General features: G+C 45.1%; 1 protein-coding gene across 4 annotated transcripts in view; it reads left to right on the forward strand.

The window, feature by feature from the left end:
- wizb (WIZ zinc finger b) overlaps positions 1-18,098 on the forward strand; it is a 25,648-nt gene extending 7,550 nt beyond the window's left edge. For 3 of the 4 annotated variants that reach the window (XM_086185092.1, XM_086185094.1, XM_086185096.1), the window contains 12 exons: positions 1-574; positions 1,388-1,825; positions 1,929-2,345; positions 4,448-4,597; positions 6,760-7,323; positions 7,758-8,210; positions 8,334-8,834; positions 9,012-9,578; positions 9,679-9,890; positions 12,967-13,267; positions 14,024-14,189; positions 14,847-18,098. The exon at positions 1-574 is cut by the window's left edge and continues 1,061 nt beyond it. In XM_086185092.1, the coding sequence (XP_086041218.1) occupies positions 1-574; positions 1,388-1,825; positions 1,929-2,345; positions 4,448-4,597; positions 6,760-7,323; positions 7,758-8,210; positions 8,334-8,834; positions 9,012-9,578; positions 9,679-9,890; positions 12,967-13,267; positions 14,024-14,189; positions 14,847-15,207 (4,704 nt within the window). In that variant the 3' untranslated portion in view covers positions 15,208-18,098. The remainder of the gene's footprint in view (positions 575-1,387; positions 1,826-1,928; positions 2,346-4,447; positions 4,598-6,759; positions 7,324-7,757; positions 8,211-8,333; positions 8,835-9,011; positions 9,579-9,678; positions 9,891-12,966; positions 13,268-14,023; positions 14,190-14,846) is intronic. The other variant, XM_086185095.1, reaches the window with a different exon arrangement.
- Positions 18,099-20,723: the final 2,625 nt, after the last annotated feature.

Here is a 20,723-nt window from a genome sequence, read left to right on the forward strand (position 1 = left end):
ACCCACAGAAGAAAAAAATCCACTCTTCAGGCTGACTCCCCATCCCCTGATTCACCATCATGTTTGGCATCAACTTCCCTGGCCTGCGGCCATTGTGCCTTCCTGACCTCAAGTCAGAGCGTGTTGAGGGAACACCAGAAGCTTGTTCACCCAGGACAGGTCTCCATCAGTGTGGCACAGGCTGATGAAACTGGCCGCAATTCAAGGTCTAATGTGGGTGCTCGAATTTCAAACCTCACCCCAGATTCTGACTGCCTCTCAGGGTCTGGATCCCTGCCAAACTCAAATCGAGGCAAAAGCCATCAAGGATTTCCCGCCTCTGAGGACAGCACAACAGCGGAGGTCGCTGCATGTCAGCCTGCCAGCCAGGCGCACTTCAGGTGTGCTAAGAACAGGAGATTCAACAGGAGAGGGAATCTTGCTGGGTTTCATGCCAGAATGAACAATGACAAGCTGCCTGGGACTGAAGAAGAGCATGATGAAAACACAGAGCTCGACACAGAGATGTCCCTAAAAGATGTTGACTCACCTGTGGTAGTGGAGCAACACTCCAGGGCACGATCATCCGACACAGGTGAGGCACAAGTGGTCCCAAGCAAGAGACTGCACACACACTCGTGCAATGAGGTGTAGAATTAGCACCGGGTCTCCTTTACCTGCATTCCTTGTCTCTGAAGTCACATATTGTACATGCACATAAAAGATCTTACAACATATACATGTATATATGTTTACAAGTACACACACAGAAATGTATATATTCTGCAAATACACCTATAGCTGCGTAATTTTGAAGATATGATGAATTTTTTCACAAGGATTAGTCGGTATAAATCATGGACCTTACGATGAACAGCAGGCAAAGGCCTGCAACCAATATATTGCGGAACTCTAACAGCTAGAAAAGACAAATGTTTTTGACATTTTTGCAGACTTTCATGAAAACTGTTCTTTTGTGGACAGGAGTAGATGTTAGATTTCAATAAACACTCGTAGAACTTTCATCAGCCTTTACTGGTAACCCCTGTGGGCAGGTTGCTGTTTGGATCTGTACTGTACATCACATTCTTTCCCTGACATTACATACCAGTGTGACTAAACACTCCAGGCAACAAACCTTTTATGAAAGCCGGTAAAGACTCTATAGAAACAACCAGGATTTTTATGAATCGTCCTTTAGCTATTTTAATCTCTTTACCTGTTTAGTGTAATCAGATTACTGTGTCGCACGAGCAATGCCACAGTGAGTAGAATTAGTAGAAGTGAAGAGTGAAAGTATTACTAATTAGAATAAAACTTTTAAGAGCTTCTCGTGTGAATGCAGATACGACTGAATTGAACCGGACTCGTCTTTTCGGTCAATCGTGATGTTTCTTTTCTATTCTAGATGACTGTTTAGCGCTGCAGAGTGCTTCTCTGTCGATCCCCTCTAAGAAGAGCATGAAGGACAAAGACAAACAGGACGCGGAGAAAGACGGCAAGGTCTTCTTTTTGAGGAGGAGCACCCGTGTTACTGCTGCTGTTGCAGAAATTGACAGTGACGGTGATGATGACATTGACGAGGAGCATGCGCGACGTTTCCTGTCTGAGAGCATCTCAGATGAAGACAAGGATGAGATTGATGAAGACATTGAGGCTCTGAAGAGCGTAGAGAGGAAATGCCCCTACTGCCCTGATCGATTTCATAATGGCATTGGGCTTGCCAATCACGTGAGAGGCCACCTGAACCGGGTGGGCGTCAGCTACAATGTTCGTCACTTCATATCTGCTGAGGAGGTCAATGCGATTGAGAAGAAGTTCTCCTATCAGAAGAAGAAAAAAAAGGGTCAGCATTTTGTTACCTGTATGTTTCTTTCCTGTGTAGATGCCAAAACCCAGTCTGCGAAACGTGTTTAAACTTAAACTTGTGTTGCCTGTTCACTCCATAGTTGCCAACTTTGACCCAGACACATTTAGTGTGATGCACTGTGAGTTCTGCAGCGCTGGCTTTGACACCAGGGCCGGTCTGTCTAGTCATGCTCGGGCCCACCTCCGTGACTTTGGCATCACTAACTGGGACGTTACCATCTCGCCCATCCACATCCTGAGAGAGCTGTTTTCCAGCCGGCCTGACCTTGTTATCCCCACAGCTCCCCCTCTGAGCCAGGTGGAAGAGGATGAGGATGAGGATGAGGAGGAAGACACAGACGAGGAAGGGGAGGGTGTCAGTGAGGTAAAGCTTGAGGGGGAGACAAGTGAAGGAATGTTGGGTGCTACTGTTTCTGATGCACTGCCTTCAGCATCTCCTGAAGCTTGGAAGAAGGAAGAGGAGGAGGAGGAGGAGGACGGAGTGAAAGACTGCGAAGGTAAGTTTTCATGGTTTAAATAAGTGGAAATTGTTACTCTGTTGGCCGCTGACGTGTTTGATATTAATGAGCAGGTTGAACTTGAGGAAGGATGTCAGGTGGGTGAAGACAAGTGAAGTTCACCTGTCTTTTTACTATCAATGCTGTCCCAAAGTCTGGTGAGTCATGAGCGTCACAAAGGATAATAATTTCAGTTCAACAGTATGCTTCCGTGTGTGAGTGTGCGTGTGCGTGCACGGAGTGAGAGCGTCCCTGATGCCCGCGGTTGATGTGGCACTCACTCTCCGTACATTTATCCCAACCTCCGCCTCCACTCGATTGGTCACGCCTTAGCTCAGCGGTGCATATGGGGGCAAAATGGCTGCTTCCACCTCCCCGCATACCCAAACAATAGCGGAAAAACTGTCTAGCTTCGGCTGCCGGGAGTCCGATGCACTGCGGTTGCGGAGTGGTGAGTAGCGGCGGGGGTGATTCCCGCGCACCGCGTGCCCTCGGTTCACACGGCGGCGTCGCTCCCCGTGTCTGGAGCCGCATCTTCAGTCACACTGCAAACTCTTTTATTGTGTAAAGGCAAGTAGCTCATCACGTCAAAAAGGCTGGTGTTGTCTCGGTTCGCGTTCTTATTGGTCGCAACGGTGATATTATGGTGTTAAAGGCTCTCATTGTCTGGCGTGACGTCCAGCATTTCTAATGCTGCAGATGCTCCAAAATCACCTACAGTTGCCCAATCCTCGCCATTTTACTTTGCTTTGATTTTCACAGAGGACACGCTGTGCTTTCAAGTGCATGCATTTGTATGATTAACTAAGAGCGAGGCTGCTCCGGGGACACGGTAACTTTCTGGACTGAGAGCTATCGCTAATCGTATGGCAACTTATCCCGGAACAACGCATCGAAGTGGACTTGGATCGCTCCTGCGAGGAGACCAAGTCAAGTGAGCGCTTTGTTACTTTGTTCTAAATGCGCCTCCGATGAGGGTGATGATGATGGCTATAATAGACGGTGTTATAACGCTGCGCTCTGAGGTGTCACACCACCGCTCCTTTACAGTCCGGAGATGAAGTGAGTGGGGAGCGCAGAGCCGCCCACCCACCCACCAGACAAGAGGCATTGTCTGTCTGCACGTCGCTTTTGATTTAGCGATTTGTCGCAGAAAATGGCACTTCTGTCCCAGGGATGCGTGACTGCGGGCAAGTGAGACTGCCATGTTTGTGTCATATAGCAGTGCATTTATTACTTACTTTTTTTTTTTTAAACAGGACTTCACTATTGTATCCATGTACATTTCATTACAGTACACACACAATAATGTTGCAAAGATAAGAAAAAATAACCCTGACTGACTGCAAATAAGAGACCCACCACTACAGATTTTTCAGGGCGAATGCAGATTGTTATTAAGTCAAAGAGGCAGATAACTCACACTGAGCGCTGATATTCACTTGCAGTTGCGTTTTAGGGTGACATGTTTTAGTGGAAAGTTTGTTTATTAACAAGCATGAAACAACGATAATAGTTTATAAAGTGCTCTAAGTTTAAACATTAAAATTACGGGAGAAACTTGTAAAACATCCGTTTTTGGATGAACTTTACAATTCCCTGCCAGCTCTCCCTGAACTGAATGAAAAAATAAACTGCTAAATCAGATTTTTTTTTACTCAGAACAATGTGGAGGTCTTCTCCTGTTTTCCAGTACATTACAGAAAAAAAACACCATCCATCCATCCATCCATCCACCCACCCATCCACAGTCCAAAGACATCAAGAGGGGACGAGGCTGATTGATACTCTAAATTGACCGTAGGTGTGAATGTGAGTGTGAATGGTTGTCTGTCTCTATGTGTTGGTCCTGTGATGGACTGGTGACCCGTCCAGGGTGAACCCTGCCTCTCGCCTGAAGGCTGCTGGGATAGGCTCCACCCCCCATGACCCTCAACAGGATAAGCGGAAGAAAATGAATGAACGGATGGGGAAAAAAACCTCAGTTAAAAAAAGATGCAGCTACTGATAATAAGAAACATGACAAATATTTAAGCTGATAATTGGCCTGATTGAGAATTCAGCAATCCTTAATTATCCCATTACATTTGTGTGTTATTTAGGTGAGGAGGAAGCAGCTGAAGAAGAAGATGAGGAGGAACTGCAGCAGAATCCAGTGGCTCTGGATGGTCTGAGCTCAAGCCCCAGGAAAGCAGGGCTGTGCAGTGTAGACCAAGAAAGCCTCTCTCCCGGGAACGATGCCGACACCAAGGGTGAGAGAGAAAGCTTAGTGACTGCTAGAGTGTTGAATAGGGTTCGGATTCGCTACAGTTGAGCCCCATAATGGCTGTCAATGGGGAAACTGTAAAACTGACCGTAGGTCAGCACTAAGGCATGGCAACACCAGGGTTTGAAACCTTGCAAGGTAGGCAAATGGATTTTGAGGCAGAGCAGGTGAAGCACTTTGCTAGAGCTGCTGCTGACCAGGGGCTTGAAGATGGCCCTCCAAAATCCTGGAATGGAAGTTTGTTATGCAATCAGGGTTCCCTTCGAGAATGCTTGTGTACAGGGCTCAGGATTTGGTGGCACATCCCTGCTGTACACTTAACGAAGACGTAGACAGGAAGGGAGGTGACATGTCCTCTGGGAGATGTATAAAAGGACTTGAGCAACCTGTGGTTTCCTTTCAGAGTTTTCATAATTTGTTAGAATGAAAGAATACAAAACAATTATAGGGACTTGGGCTATGACCAATCTCTCACATCAAGATAGGGGTGTGAGGTATGATGATAACAGATGTGAAAGATTTGAGTGTGTCATTGTAGAGAGATAGTTTGATCGCGCAACACGGCACATTGCTGTTCTACACACAGTGACACAATGCATCCAAAGTTTCTTTCACGGCCAAATCATCATGGTCATGGTCTCACCCCTGGGTCCAAGCGGCTATGTTTCTCAGTGTCATGGTTGTACCGTCGCTGCTTTGAATGTGAGTGAAGCTTGGTAAGCACCTAATGCAAACGAATGGTTCATTTCCCAAAACACATCAGAAGCTCCAGCAAATGCGGGCCTTTCTGTTGCTGTCTGAAATAGAACTGTGGATGCTGTTTGCTGTGTGGATGCAACTTCTGCCCCCCCCCCCCCCCCCCCATCTTAGTGTCATTGAAGATGAACCAAAAATAAAACATACTTTAGTCCGAAATTTTTTTACACACATAATGCCAAAATAAACCATTGGGAACACCGGTACTTATTTTGGCAGATACTGATCGTCTGTCTAAGAACTACACTTTCTTCAATGGAAACTTTTATTTTCCTAATTACTCAATATATCACTCTTACAGTTTTCCCCAAATAGCTCTAGGTTACTGAATCTTTTCAACCATTCTAAATAAATAAATAGATAAGTAAAATGCTGTCCTCCTGGAAAAGGGAACAAACAAAATTTTATATTGTGTCCTTTTCACATCTGTTTTTTCCTTTCGAAGCATGCACATGGTGTATTATTTTGAAAATTGACCGGATATACTATGCCATTCGTTCGGAGATTTCCTGTCTTGCTTGATCTTCTCTGCGCAGTTTGACATTTAAGAATAGACTCGCCGATATGCCCGGAAAAGTGGCGCGCTGTGGCAAGTGTGGGGTTAGGAATCGGTAACACGTGCCACTGACTGGCCAGTCACCAGTCAGGCCAGGTATGCTGAAAACCGGTTGGCTCTGGTCCCTGGCTGGATAATTGTTGCATCTCTAATTTTTACAGTTCTACAATTCTACAATTTCATTTGGCTGATGCTCTTGTTCAAAGCGACATACAACACAAGCGATTTTTGTCGTATCACCCACCCCTATTCAGACACAGGTCACATCATATCTGTATGACAATGATTTTCGTCATGTAGCCCAAGTTAATAGCAATAAAGTCTTCATATGCGGCTGACATTGGGTGAGAGGCGAGGTTCACCCCGGACGGGTCACCAGTCCATTGTAGGGCCATCAGGAGCAATTCGGGGTTCAGTATTTTGCTCAAGGACACTTCGCCATTCGCTGGTTCGATCCTCACTCCCCCAAGCAGCGACCCCTCGGTTGTTAGGCAGCCACTCTATTGCAGTCATGCCACCCCATATATAAAACATGAAGAGATAATAGAAAAAGGTTGCAAACAAAATACAGTTGATAGATACAGGCCAAAAATGGAAATATGTTTAAAATTCAAAATAAACAGTGTTTTTTACACCCATCCATCTATCCTTCCATACATGCATTTATAGTCAGTGTGTTGCCTCCATGCCAGTCAGCCAAGACAAAAAATGAGTGTGATTTGCAATAAAACAAATGAAAGGACATCATAAATGCCACGCGATGGTGATGATATCTACTGCACTTCCCTGCGTTGAGCACTGTAAGGCTCATGAAGCTCTTCTTGCCTCTTTTACAGGCCACAACTTGAAGTGTGAATTGTGTGGAGCTCAGTTTGGGAGTAGGCGGGGGATGTCCAGCCATGCCCGCTCTCACTTGCGCCAGCTGGGCATTAGTGTTTCTGAGGGCAGTGGGGCGCCCATTGACATCCTCTACCAAGTTGCCAAGGAGCGTAACCTCGACAGCCAAATAAACTCTCCTGCTCTGGAGCCCCATTCAGCCAAGAACTCCTCTCCTTATGGTTCACACAAAGATGAGGACTTAGAAGACATGGACTTAGATGAGAAACCGATACCCTTCCCCATCCTGGCCAAAGCAGCCAAAGCAACGCCACCCTCTTCCGCCTCCACGCCTACACGTTCTCCTGGTGCCTCTCCAGTTCTGGCTCATTCGGGCTCCCCTTCCTCAGTAGTGAGGAAAGCCCCCATTTCCTCTCTGCTGCCTGTGTCTTCCCCCTTGCGCTCCGTAGAGCACAAAGTAGGGGGAATGAAAAGCTTGACCTCTAACCTCTCACCCTCTGCCACCATGCCAACAACCAAACCTATCTGGGCACCGCAAGAAAATGATGCTCCCCTCAACCTTAGTAAGTGTAACTGCCTACACTTAAATCAGTTCATATGAACATGACATTACATGACATTATAGCTAACTCCATTGACAAGTGGAGTTGAAATTCAAAATGTCAATTCCAGTTTATTACAATGAAGCTGATAAAGTTGCACAGTTGCATGTTGTGAACACACTAAATGTCGACGCCAGAACATGCATTTGCTACGGTGCAATTTTATCATGATGTGATATTGGTACTAGGGCATTGGAACGTCAATACCAATATCATGAAAAAAGTATTGGTATGTCAGTTTTAATGAACAGCCCTCATATATCTCTTCCTAACGATGACAGTACCCTGATCAAATCAGCTAGATTTGTTTTGTGTTGTGGCAAATTTATTCGGATGATATTGCATCTTGACGAAACTTGGGATTTGCATTCCTCTCTTTCCTTCTAAATGTACAGCTCTTGAGGTGGATCCCAGCAAGGACATTGTTTGTCAGCTGTGTGGTGCCTGGTTCGAGACCCGTAAAGGCTTATCCAGCCATGCTCGAGCCCACCTGCGCCATTTTGGGGTTGAGTATTCTGAATCAAAGGGCTCTCCCATCGACCTTCTGAACCAGCTCATTGATACCGAGGACTTCAAGCACAAAGCCAGTTCACTGCAGCTGGACAGTCCCACAGAAACACAAGCTCTCAGCACCATGCTCCCATCCCCAAAGCAGGCCCTGCTCAGCCTCTCATCTTCCTCCTCCTCCTCTTCTTCATCCCTCCTGTATAAGGTGACCACAGCCAGGAGTGGGTCTACATCCAAAGCTACCTCTTCCTCATCCTTTGGCCCACCTGCCAAGCGTCTCAAATCCTCTTCTATGCAGGTCTTCCGCCTGAGTAGTGGGGAGCTCATGGCCCTTCCACACAGTGAGTGTTTGGCAGGATTCTTAGGTCACCCCTGTCTTTTGTGTGTATCATAAATCCTGTAAGATTCTCTGTTCTTCCTGTTAAACACAACATTTATTTCGGTTCACTTTTTTATTATCTCAGGTGAACCTCCAAAGGAAATAGGCTGTGAATTCTGTGGGGAGTATTTTGAGAACCGTAAAGGGCTGTCCAGCCACGCTCGCTCCCACTTGCGTCAGATGGGCATTACTGAGTGGTCCGTCAACGGCTCCCCAATTGACACCTTGAGGGAAATCATCACAAGACGAGGCTTGCCTTGTGCCCTTCCTCAAAAACCACTCAAAACCCCACCTCCGTCCTCCCCAGGACCCCCCCGTTCCCCTCTGTCAACCTCGTCCTCTCCCTCAGCAACCCTCCTCAGTCGTCTACCCTTCGCCTTCGCCCGGCCCTCCAGTCCTCCTCAGCAAGCAAAGTCAAGCCCAGCTCCACCAACATCTTCTGGTGGGCTGATCCTCAAGTTGAAGCCTGAGCCGGAGCAGCTGGAGGTGACTGCACCTGGGGCTGTGGGCCGAGCTGGTGGCTTCTCCACAGAACCTCTCAACTGTAGCTGGAGCAGCTCTGACAGTGTGTTCCCCCTAAACTTGGGTAATTTGAATTCTTCATTGTTTAGCACTTTTAAGGAGAAGTGTCAGATATGGTCTGTGCCTTTGCTGTTGTCTGTTGTGTTTTGCATGGTATTATTGACTTCATAAGCCTCTTCAGTCTATTCAGGGTTCAAAGAACTTATTAATTTCATTTACCATCTCTGTAATGCTTCCTCAGCTATGGCTCATGAAGTGGAGCCCACAAGGGATATTCGCTGTGAGTTCTGTGGGGAATACTTTGAGAATCGTAAAGGCCTTTCAAGTCATGCCCGCTCCCACCTGCGCCAGATGGGCATTACACAGTGGACTGTCAACGGCTCACCTATTGACACCTTGCGGGAGGTTATAAACAAGAGAGGGGTTGGCATCTCCTCTCAGGCAGACCCAGGAGTAAAAAAGGAGTCAAGCCAGGGAGCCAACAGTCCCCCATGGGACAACACAGGGGGTGCCAGCAGTTCAGAGGGTTTGTGCGTCTCAGGCTATCAGTCATCCAAATTCCGTAAATCTCCTCTCAGTTTGCTGTCATCGGGCTCGAGGCTCCATAAGCAGGGCCTGGGCTCATCTGCTACCCCACCTGCAGGGAAGATTTTCCGGATATCCTCGCTGGGTAAACGGCCTAAATCAGATGAAGTCCAGTCAGCAGAGACGGCCCACCCACCAACACATCAGCTTAAGACGTTTTCAGCTTTGCCACATGATTTCTCAGTCAAAAAAAAGCCCACTCCGGACAAACACAGCCACCAAGGTAAGCCACTCTTTTTTCTTTTTTTTTTCTTTTTTTAAATTTTGTATCGATTTTTAAAAAGAGGCCTACCGTCAATCTCTGCCTTACTTCCAATTTTCAGATCCCTGTTGTGAGCTGTGTGGGTTCTACTTTGAGAACCGTAAGGCCCTGGCAAGTCATGCGAGAGCCCACTTGAGGCAGTTTGGGGTGACTGAGTGGTGTGTAAATGGATCCCCTATTGAAACCCTGAGTGCGTGGATGCGTAGCAGGCCGCAGAAGGTGTTGGAGATGCACCGCAACTACATGCAGGGGAACCGCTCGACCCTCAAGAAGGTGAGGAGAAGCTGTCCATGTCATTCTTATGGCTCAGGTCTATGAAGTGTTGCTATCAATAGAGAAAGCTGCCAGGCTTTAGTTGAATTTATGTTTTGCCTTCAACACTTAAGCAAAGTCTATTGTCGAGAGGAAATATGAAGAAAGTGATTGTAAGAGCTTGTGCCTCCCACAGCACTCAGCAGCTGTAAAGTGCAAGATCATAACCCACTGTGCTATTTTCCTGACACGCTCACTTTCGTACCAGTATCTCTGAATAGGTGTCATCCTTGGAGATCAAACGCACCTCAGCTGGTGGCTCGACAGACATTTTGTGTCTTGGAAAGCTTCAGACGTGTTGTCTAACAGCTCTGAGCCTTACAGTAGAGTCTGTGTCTTTACATCCAGGAAGAAAAAAAAAATCACTGTGGGGACAGATGCCAGAGCAACTCAGCTATTGACTTGATAGTTGCCATAGTAACCAGGGTGCCTGGCAGCTTATGTTTCATCTTCAGATAAATTATGGCGCACTGTTGATTGAAAAAAAGGCCTTTTTTTCTATCTTTCTTTTTTCCCTCCTGAATTAGTTTCTGGTGCATTTGCGTCACTGGTACACCTTCCCTCTTAGCTGTGCTGTGACACACATACAGAATGTCCTTGTAATCAAATTCAGATGATCTTTATAACAGAGTGTCTGTAACATTTGTAATTATATTGTAGATATTTTATTGTACTTTGGGAGTGACCCTAGCTAATATTGAAAGGTAACAACAAGAGTTCATTCATAATGGTTACCTAATAGTACTGAGTAAAAATTACTTATAGGCATAGCTGACTATTTGGTCATACCCATGTGACCCTTATTTTGAAGTGAAGAATGCGTATTCTTTGAGTATGACATCTCTTTAAACATATTTTTCTGGAATAATTAACATGAGCACCATTAGGAAGTGGGCAGCACGGTGGTGCAGTGGTCAGCACTGTGGCCTCACAGCAAGAAGGTTCTGGGTTCGAGTCCCTGCTCGGGCGCAGGGTCTTTCTGGGTGGAGTCTCCATGTTCTCCCTGTTCCTGCTGGGTTCTCTCTGGTACTCCGGCTTCCTCCCACCGTCCAAAGACATCAAGAGGGGACGAGGCTGATTGATACTCTAAATTGACTGTAGGTGTGACTGTGAGTGTGAATGGTTGTCTGTCTCTACGTGTTGGCCCTGCGATGGACTGGCGACCTGTCCAGGGTGAACCCCGCCTCTCGCCAGCGTAGACGCTGGGATAGGCTCCAGCCCCCCCGCGACCCCTACTAGTAAGGAATAAGCGGAAGACGACGATGGATGGGCTATTAGGAAGTGACTAAACAATTAGTTAATTGTTAACTAACAGTTAATTAAGCGGTAACATACATTATAATTAATATGCGCTAATTTTTCATATGTTACCTATTGAACTGAGTATTAACTGATGACAAAATTCTGTGTTTCCTCTACTGATATATTGGGGGTTTCCCCACCCCCCAACAGGACCCTGTGCCCCCCTGAAGGTCGAGTAAATTGTATTTAACTTTATTTTGTATGTAGTGCCACAGCATATCAGAACTAATTTAAGGTCACTTTTCCTATTGAACAGCTCTAGACTTTGTTCTATTATTAGATTAACAATTTGTAGTATGTTATTGATCTAATTTATGAAAAGGCATTTCATTTCACTCTCCACATTGTCGCGCATTTGCAATTCTCCTCTGTTGTCGGTTCTGCAAAGACTTGGCCACTATGTGCATCGCACAGACATATACACACGTGCGCACAGAACCGACATCCTGATTGAGAGAGAACACGTCACGTCAAAGATACCTGCCTTTCTTGAACGCACCCATGCTCAACTTAGGACCAGAGGCGAGAATGCTCACGCTAGCTCTGTTGCTAGTAGCTGGCGGAGTAGCTCTCCTGCTGCTGGTCCAAGCAGAGAACAGAGCAGTAGCTCACCTGCTGTACCCCCTCCCCCTGACAAGCAGCACAAGTCCAGTCACCACAGAAAGATTCAACCTAACTCGGCTGTACAAGACTGATTTTGGTAAGTAAGTCAGTAAAGAAATGATTGATGAATATGATAATAACATATAAAAAAGTCAAATCTAAAACTAATTCAGTAAGTTGGTAGGTAGATCAAATGACTGGGGAACTATGTCGGCTTTCTTTTTCGGTTTTAGGAATGTTCTGTCAAATATGTAGACAGGATAAACAGGCAGTTTTGAGAGGAATCCAAACCCAACCGTTCGTAGTGTTTTCCTGCCTGTCCTGCAGAAATGACAAACTAGATAAACATATGGCGTCTGAGCACCATAAACTAGCCTGTCAGGCCAGTCAGGTTTAACAGCTGGTAAACGTTATTCATTTTTGTTCAAGCAAATTTTTGGGCAAAAAAATATTTGGAAAAAAAAAATCTTAAAAAAAAAGAAGTGTATTTTGTGTCCTAGTTTAGTGTTCCAATAAGGATGACAAAAAAACATGTATGAGCTGTGTGGCAGGTCTAAACTGCTCTAACCTGCTAACATGGGTGCTGAAATTAGCTAGAAGTTCTACAACACACACACATCCACAGTCACACATGCGCCCTGCTCAGGCCAGCTGTGTGGCTCAGGAGTGCCGCTCTATCGATTGCCAAGCTGTTACATCCTAGCTTTGGCTGGGCCTGAAATCATTCACTCGTGTTTTCTCCCTCTTCTTTTTAGGGAGTTCAGTGGAGACGACTATATTTTTGAGCTTATCTGCAAAATGAAAAAAAACCAACAACAACCAAACAAACCCCTAAACAAAAAGAAAACACAGTCAGCCTCTAATCAGGTCATCTTCTCTGAGACATAAATTACGTCATTACTGTTGCACATTGAAAACATCCTGGATCCACCTTGGCTGGTGGATGCATTAATGGCTTCAAATCTGAACTCCATCCATAAGAATCATTTTTGTGATAAAGATGTCAACACGCATCCCATCCCACTAAATAGAAGACATGTCAAAATGGCTAATGTGGAAAGGCCCTGCTCCACCTGGACATGTCTGTTCTAATGTTTTGTGTTGATAGGACCACTTGTCTCATCTCTTCCAGAAGAGCACCTCACCTCTCTCCACGTCGACAGATTCTGATTATACCCTCCCCATCTCATCACAGAAGGCCTCCTCGTCCTCCTCCCAGTGGTCTTCTTTGGCTGTAAGCGTGGTGCGTCCGCAGAATCGTGAGCTCAACCAGGGCTCGTCAAAGACAGTGGAGGATGGAGCTGTTCCCAAACAACAGGCCCCTCATTCCAGGCCTGGCCGCAGCAGTCCAAGCCTTTCGCGGCTCGCCAGTGGTGGCCTCCCTCTTCAAGCACAGGTTGCACGCAGTGAGCTCAACGTCCGTCTGCCCAGAGGTACGTGCTTGTCAGGAACTAGGATACCTTTTTTGAACTACAATATGAGTCAGATTTATTCTTGTAGATGATTGGCTTCATTATTTGACTCTCAAAAATGTCAAATTAACGGTGTCCTCTGAGGCTGGATAGCTGTTTTTGAGCCGCTCTTAATCAGTTTGTGTTGAAAATGTCAAGCTAATTATGTCACTATAGGGATGGTAATTCACCTCGATGGCTGAAGGGTGGTATAACTATATCCCTAGAGTACAAATTCTACTTTTTATAACTAAACCTGGAAATAACTGATACTCAATCAGCGGTACTTCATGATAAGTGCTGATTAGTAAAGGTTTGCATGCTAACGAGTTAAACCAAAGTGACTAACAGGTCAAAAGTGACGTTGTTCTACATGTTAGGTAGCTGATAGTTCTTATGTTGTCCTTATGTTCACTGACTCTTGCAGGAGCTAAATTTTATTACTCAGAATTCACAAGACGGCAAAAGTACTGGAGGAAAGTGTGAAAGTCTGTCAGACTAAAGACAGGAAGTCACATACATGCCAGCCCCTGGTGACTGTTCTGGCCTTGTCACCTTTCTTAAAACATTGACTTTACTTTTATTCATTTATTGGACACATTAGAATTTAAGGTGTGTTGAATAATAAATGTCAAAGTTAAGTTTAATAGGACAAATGAAATCAGATTGACCAGATGACGCAGTTGGTGGAGCTCCAGTTTGCGCCAACCCTGCCTGTCGCCTCTCTTCTCTTCTAAGGCTTTGAACGTCGGCCCTTGAAGCACCCGTCTTTCACAGATGGAACAGAGAGGGACAGCGGCCCTCCCAAGCCCCCCCGCACAGGCACAGTTCCCGCTCTGGTGCCCAAACCACCCTCCTATCCACTGGTCAAACTGGTGGGAAAGTTCTACACCCTGAAGTGCCGGTGAGTGAAACCTGGGGTCTCACACAGGCCCCAGGGAAGATGTTTGGGGCTCAGTAAGTCAAGTCAAGTCAATTTTATTTATATAGCACCAAATCACAACAAAAGTTCTCTCATGACATTTTCCAAGTAGAGCAGGTCCGGTACCTCACTCCTTCAATGAACCTCCACCCAACAATTCTCCATCAGCAAGCACATCCTGCAACAGCAGAGATGAAAACCTTCCTTTTAACAGGCAGGAACGTCGAGCAGACCCAGGATCAGTGGGGACGGCCTTCTGCTTTGACCGGTTGGGGGGAAAGAGCGTCACTGTATGAATGTATGAAAAGATGAGACAGTAGCCTTCATAGATCTGTCTGGCAAAGTTTCAAATAGTCCCCTAATCCCAAACCACCCCCACACATGCTGAGAACAACTCTACTTTAGTTGTTAATGCACTGTATTGAGAGTACAGGACCATTTGGGATTTTCAGGGAGCGTGAATGAGTGCTTCAGTTGCAGTATTACTGCAATATAGAAGTTTTAAGAGCGTTAGCTGCTCCAGAGGGAGGCACAGAGTGAACAGCATCAGTTTATTTTGTTTTAGTCAAAGTAGAGGTTTCTGTTATTCAACACTTCTTCGTCAGTCCCAGGTTAAATTACCTCTGTGTTCTGCATCAGGTTCTGTGAGGTGGAATTCCACGGTCCGCTGTCGGTGCAGGAGGACTGGATCAGACATCTCCAGCAACACATCCTCAAGATGAACTACAGCAAGCCTGCAGCACCCAAAACAGCCTCTGCTGAAACCCCCGCCCCACCCGATGAGCTTGCCCCAATCCAGGCCTCTCCACCTGTCTTCACCTCCTCTACAACCCCTGCCCCCACCCCCAACGTGACCCGCTCCACAGCCCCAAACAGCCGCTCGCCTACGCCCCCAGCGGAGCGTGCCCCCACTGTTGCTGCCGCAGATATAGTAAAGGTCTCGGAAGAGCAGCTCACCCTAACTCCACCTCCTGTCCCCCTCCCCACCCAAACAGTGTAAGCTCAAATTCATCTGCAGTTATCATTTTGTTCTTTTACTGTTTCCTGCCTTTACAGTTTCTTTTCATCCATCCATTTCTGTCCTTCACAAAGTTTTGAGGAGTGGTTCCACTCCCAAGAGCCCTCTGAGCGCCCAGCACCTTTTGAAGTGGTTGTCTAGACTGTTACTAAGTCCCGTTACCATGGGAATGAAGCTCTCATGGCTTACAGAGATCGGCGATGTTGGGAATTGTCCAAGGTTGGTAGGGAAGGTGAACTGAGGTTTTACGTTTGCCTTGTTTCTATTGAATGTCCAGGTGTTGATGTGGACCACTGCTGGACCCTGCCTCCCGCTCCTCGGGTTATTCAGCAGTTAATGTGGCCCTAAACTATCTATAACCCCCACGGCCATTTTGCCCCTCTGGAAAGACCACTTAGATTAAGATCATTTCTTCCAGCAACATCTCAGTGAGCGCATGCTGGCAGGACCGACGTAAATGTCTTGTGTGAGAACAAATAACATTTTGAATCCTGCGAGTCTTGTGGTCGAGACTTTAAACACATGGTAACACTTAGTGTTAAAAAAGGCACTTTCAATCTTGTCACTGAGCACTTACTAAAATGCCCGTTTAACTGGGCAAAATTTGATCAGTCCTGGTATTTTAAAGGAGCAAGAAGTGGAAGCACACCCCAAGAAGGGAATATTCCCCGATTATCTTTATAATGTCATACTTTCCCCAAACTATTGATCTTGCTTGAATGTAGCTTAAAGCACCTTTATATGCACAAATTAATTTACAATCAAAATATGGCCCACATTACCACACTGCTGATAGTCCTGCCTTTCATGATGCTTCTCTTCCCGGTCTGTTTGTAACAGTAAATAGGGCCGCCGCTGAGCTAAAGGCGCTTTTTAATGTCCCTTTGTGGATCTGAGAAGCGGGGCTGTAGAAAACATTTTATACTTTCTATTCACAGTGTTGCCATTTTCTTCCTGCCTTTTTTTTTTTAACCCAAATTATTATTTATTTATTACGCACCTGAATGTGGTAAGCTAGAACATTTTTAAAAGTGAACTTTGGATTGTTTGGAAAAGAGGTTAACAGTGCACTTTTACGCTCGTGCGCTGTTTGTGTGTGTGTGTGTGTGTGTGCGTGTGTGTGTCTGTGTGTGTGCGTGTGTGTACGGAGCCCTGGAGTGGCTATAGAGAATAAATGGTATTTTGTGGGCATAGAGATTTTTTTTTTCTAAAAGGGGATAACTTCTTCCCTCATTTTGACTATTTTGATGTGAAAAGATATAACTTGTTCCTCCAATTAGTAATATTTCGACCAAAAGATGGAACTTTAACCAATTGAATTGAGGGAAACAGTATATCTTGTGGCCTCAATGTAACCTCATTGAGGGTGTAAGTTATAGCTCATGGTCATGAGTTGATTAGATTGAGGGAACATGTTATATCTGGTGGCCTCATAATACATTTGTCTCTGTCCACAATTCGTTCTCTCTCCATGGGCCCTCCAGGGCGCTGTATGTGCACATGGTAAACGTGCTTTCAATTTTAAAGAGAAAGACAGAAGTAAAACTGCTGGAGAGGAAACCATCTTTGTCACTCCAATTGTCGGCACCTGTTTGTATGTGGTCCTATCAGGACTTATATGCATCGGTAAACGTGTTAGTGCCAAAGAGTCTGTTCACTTCCTCGTCTTGCCTCTGTAAATGCTGTTTACATTGGACCTGATGTTGAGTTCCCCGAGGCTCCACACTGAACGAAGGACTGAAGAGTTTCCCTGCGGTGTCGTGCTTCCCCTACGTGCACCGCTGAGCTCCCCTGTTTCAAAAGACTCGGGCTACTGGAGTGGCTCCATGATGTTACTGTAGGGTGAGATTACACCAATTGAAACCCAAACATGATTTCATCCAGGGCTCTTGAGAACTTTGCCAACCTGGAGACATGTCTAACCTCGGGCTCACAAGAGGAGCGAGCAGCGTCCGTCTCCTGAGGCTTAAGCCTTCGGTCTTTCTACTTTGCTTCAGAGTTTGTTCATATCAACTGAGAACTGAATAAATAACTAAAGGCTCAATGTAGGCTGATCTTTTCAAGTCCAGTGTTGGCCATGTTCAAACATGACTGTTCGATCCAAATGATACCCTGACCCTTTTACGGAGTATAGATACATACTATATAACTACATGTACTTAAGCAGCTGTTGATGCTAGTAGAGCCATCAGCAGTTCTATTAGCAAGGTAGTTAAAAAAAAAAAAAACAAGTGATCTTAATTCCTCTATCGTGATTTTATTTCAACCTTTGATGCTGTGTATTTTTATTGCTCTGTGCATTTCTGTATTTGCAGTCCTGCAAAGTGAATCTTAGAATATTTTTTATTCTTACCCGTTAGTCTTTCCAAGCTGAAACTGGTGCTGGCCAGAATGTTGCAGGTCGGGAAATGGCAACGTGCGAGTGACTGAGTATGAGGAGAACGATTTAATGTGATTGTGACAGGTCCTGGTATCAAAAGACTCTTAAAAACCAGGACTTAAAGGGGACCACTTAGCACAATGACCCTCTCTCTGCATTCCCAGAGTACACTAGTAAGATGCTGTAAACTCTTGCAGGTCTGTGGCTGCATTCATGTGTGAGATGTGAATTAGAGACTGGTGCATGAGAGTTCCCCTTTAAGAGAAAGCCTCAGCTCGTGTGTGTGCGTGCGTGCGTGTGTGTGTGTGTGTGCGTGTGCATGGGTGTGTGTGTGCGTGCATGGGTGCATGTGTTCATGTGTGAGAGATGCATAAAAAGACAAATGGATGATTTTAGAAGAAAAAAATGTGGTTGAGGAAAATTGTACTGTACTCAAAGGGTTAAGAACAAACAATAAATGTGATTTCGGTTACAGACACTGAATTGTTGCCTGTATTTGTTTCATTAAATTACATCACCCGTCTTTGTGTCCAATCATTGTTGGGAGGTGGGGTCCAACCCTGTGGGCAAAGTCTTTGGGTTACAATAGGATGACCACTAGGGGGAGGGACTGTATAACCTGAATGATATCCTGATTCGAGGACGGCACGGTGGTGCAGTGGTCAGCACTGTGGCTTCACAGCGAGAAGGTTCAGGGTTCGAGTCCCGGCTCTGGCACAGGATCTTTCTGTGTGAGTCTCCATGTTCTCCCTGTTCCTGCATGGCTTCTCTCCGGTACTCTGGCTTCTTCGCACCATCCAAAGACATGCAAGGCTCTTTAGTTACTCTAAATTGACCGTCGGTGTGCCTGTGTGTGAATGGTTGTCTGTCTCTATGTTGGCCCTGCGATGGTGAACCCCGCCTCTCGCCCAAAAGCTGCTGGGATAGGCTCCAGCCCCCCCATGACCCTTAACAGGAAGAAAATGGATGGATATCCTGATTTGTTTCGTGTAGTCTTGCACACAAACTTGAATAGTAGGGAGAAATTTTACAGTTAGTGTGACTGCACATCTTCAGCAAAACAATAAACAAATGTGCACATGATTTTAGAAGATTTGTATGTTCAGATTAAACTCGACTAAACTCGAAGCCTTGAGACATCAAACTCCAACAGGGGCCATCCAAAATGTAAAGCGATACTTCACACAAATAGGTTCACCATTGTCATCATCACGTCTCTTGCTGGATGTCGGGAGGTGTCATGTGCAGGTTCACCAGGCCGTTCCATTTGGGTGGATCTAGGGTTAATGGCTCAGCTTCTGCCATTGACAGGCCCAGTTGTTGCAGGCCCCCAGTTATGACGTCCATCCATGGAGTACGGGGTTTGCCACGTGGGCGACTCCATCCGGCCGCTTTTGGATTGAAGACTAGGATTGTGTGCTTGGGGTGTTCAGGAGGTAGCCTTTTTTTTTTTTTTTTTTTAATTTTAAGTACACACAAATAATTTTCAAGCTCACAATTTTTTTTCATCCTGTATTCTAAATGACCGCAGAATGCAGAAAGAGCCAGCCAAGTAGTTTTAGCTTTAAGCTAATGCTTTACTGGTGCCGAACTGCCGCAAAACTACCCCAAAACATCAGTTGACTTACACTTAAGAGCTTCATCTGGTATAATTTGCGTCTTAATTTTCTATTGACCCTATGTTCATTTATCCTGTCAGCATCGTCCCCACCATAAACGGTGAGCTGAGCAAGGGTGTTTGACGGACTGGTACCTCAAACAGCTTTCACCTGGATTATCGGCATCCTCTCGATTGGATTGCAGGCAGGTACTATAGTATTGCATTAAATTATGCTATTCATTCTTGCATGTTACCAGTTACACCACTAGGTGTCACTGTGAATATTCACAGTTATTTCATCAGTCCAATACAGTTTATAAGAGCAGCATGCAGCCACACTCTATATAGTATCTTATCTTTAACATGGAATTACATTGCATATTGATTATACATAAATATTTTGGTATATATCAGCAGTTTTGTTGTTTTACACGTTCTATTGTTCCGTATTTCCTGGAGCTCATAAAGCTGTTACAGATTACGTAAACTATGCCAGGCAGAACTGTTCTTCACTAAACAACATGATGGAGACATTCTGTCTGAAGGCTCAATATACACAGAACAAAAGAATGATTAGTTTCCTGTAGACGGTGAGAACGGTGTGACGAGAATGATTATTTCACCTCATCACATTAAATCAGATTTTATTGTACTTCAAGAAACTGAAATTATTTTGTGACAGAATTCTACAGGGGACAAAATAAGAAAAAGTTTCAAGCTTAAAACTGTGTCAGCAAGGGATTTACTATGAAAGTAATGACATTATTATTCAAAGTCTAAGAAAGACTTTGAAATACCACATTAGCATTGGTTTAGCAATGGGAGATTTTGTGCATTTAAATGATCCCATTGAGCTCAAGTCAATTTCAGCTGAATATCTCCCTGGGGAGTACTCAAGCCTCACAAAAGATGTGAAAAGACACAGACACTACAAAAAAATAACAGCCTCGCCTATGTAAGTGTGTCAAAGGGAGAGGGTGAGAAAGGGAAAGTGTAGGGCAACTGACTCGTGGAAAAAAACAGTGGTCCTTGGTTGCCATCCTGGGGACCCCCACCTTGGGGAGGACCCAATTTTTTTTTGTTGACAAGTTATGCAGTTTCAACGATTAAAAACCCCTTTTCCTGCAAAGAGAGCAGGCAGCCATGTTTGAGTCTGATGTGATGACGCACTTGTTGTTATGATCCAACAAGATGCTTCGAAAAGTGTCAGCTTGTTTATGTGCTGGATTCTGTCCAACAACAACGACAACAATAACACTCCTAAACAATAATTACAGGCTGCTTACCCATGATTTAGATTGTATTAAAGGGGATTCTCAATTACATCATTTTAAAGTCACATGTTCCCAGAAATACGGGCTGTTTCCACGGGAGAGCAGTCATTTTACGCATCCAGCAGCACAGGGATCTTATTTCCAGTCACCTGATGAATGCAACAAACATGTTAAATATGGCATTAATGATGATTGAATAGAAGAATATAGAATTTAATAGTAAAATTAATCTAAAAACTTTTAA

The sequence above is a fragment of the Aulostomus chinensis genome, chromosome 18 (genome assembly GCF_037954235.1).
Source record: "Aulostomus chinensis isolate RoL2024-O1b breed Wild chromosome 18, RoL_Achi_v1.0, whole genome shotgun sequence".
NCBI lineage: Eukaryota > Metazoa > Chordata > Actinopteri > Syngnathiformes > Aulostomidae > Aulostomus > Aulostomus chinensis.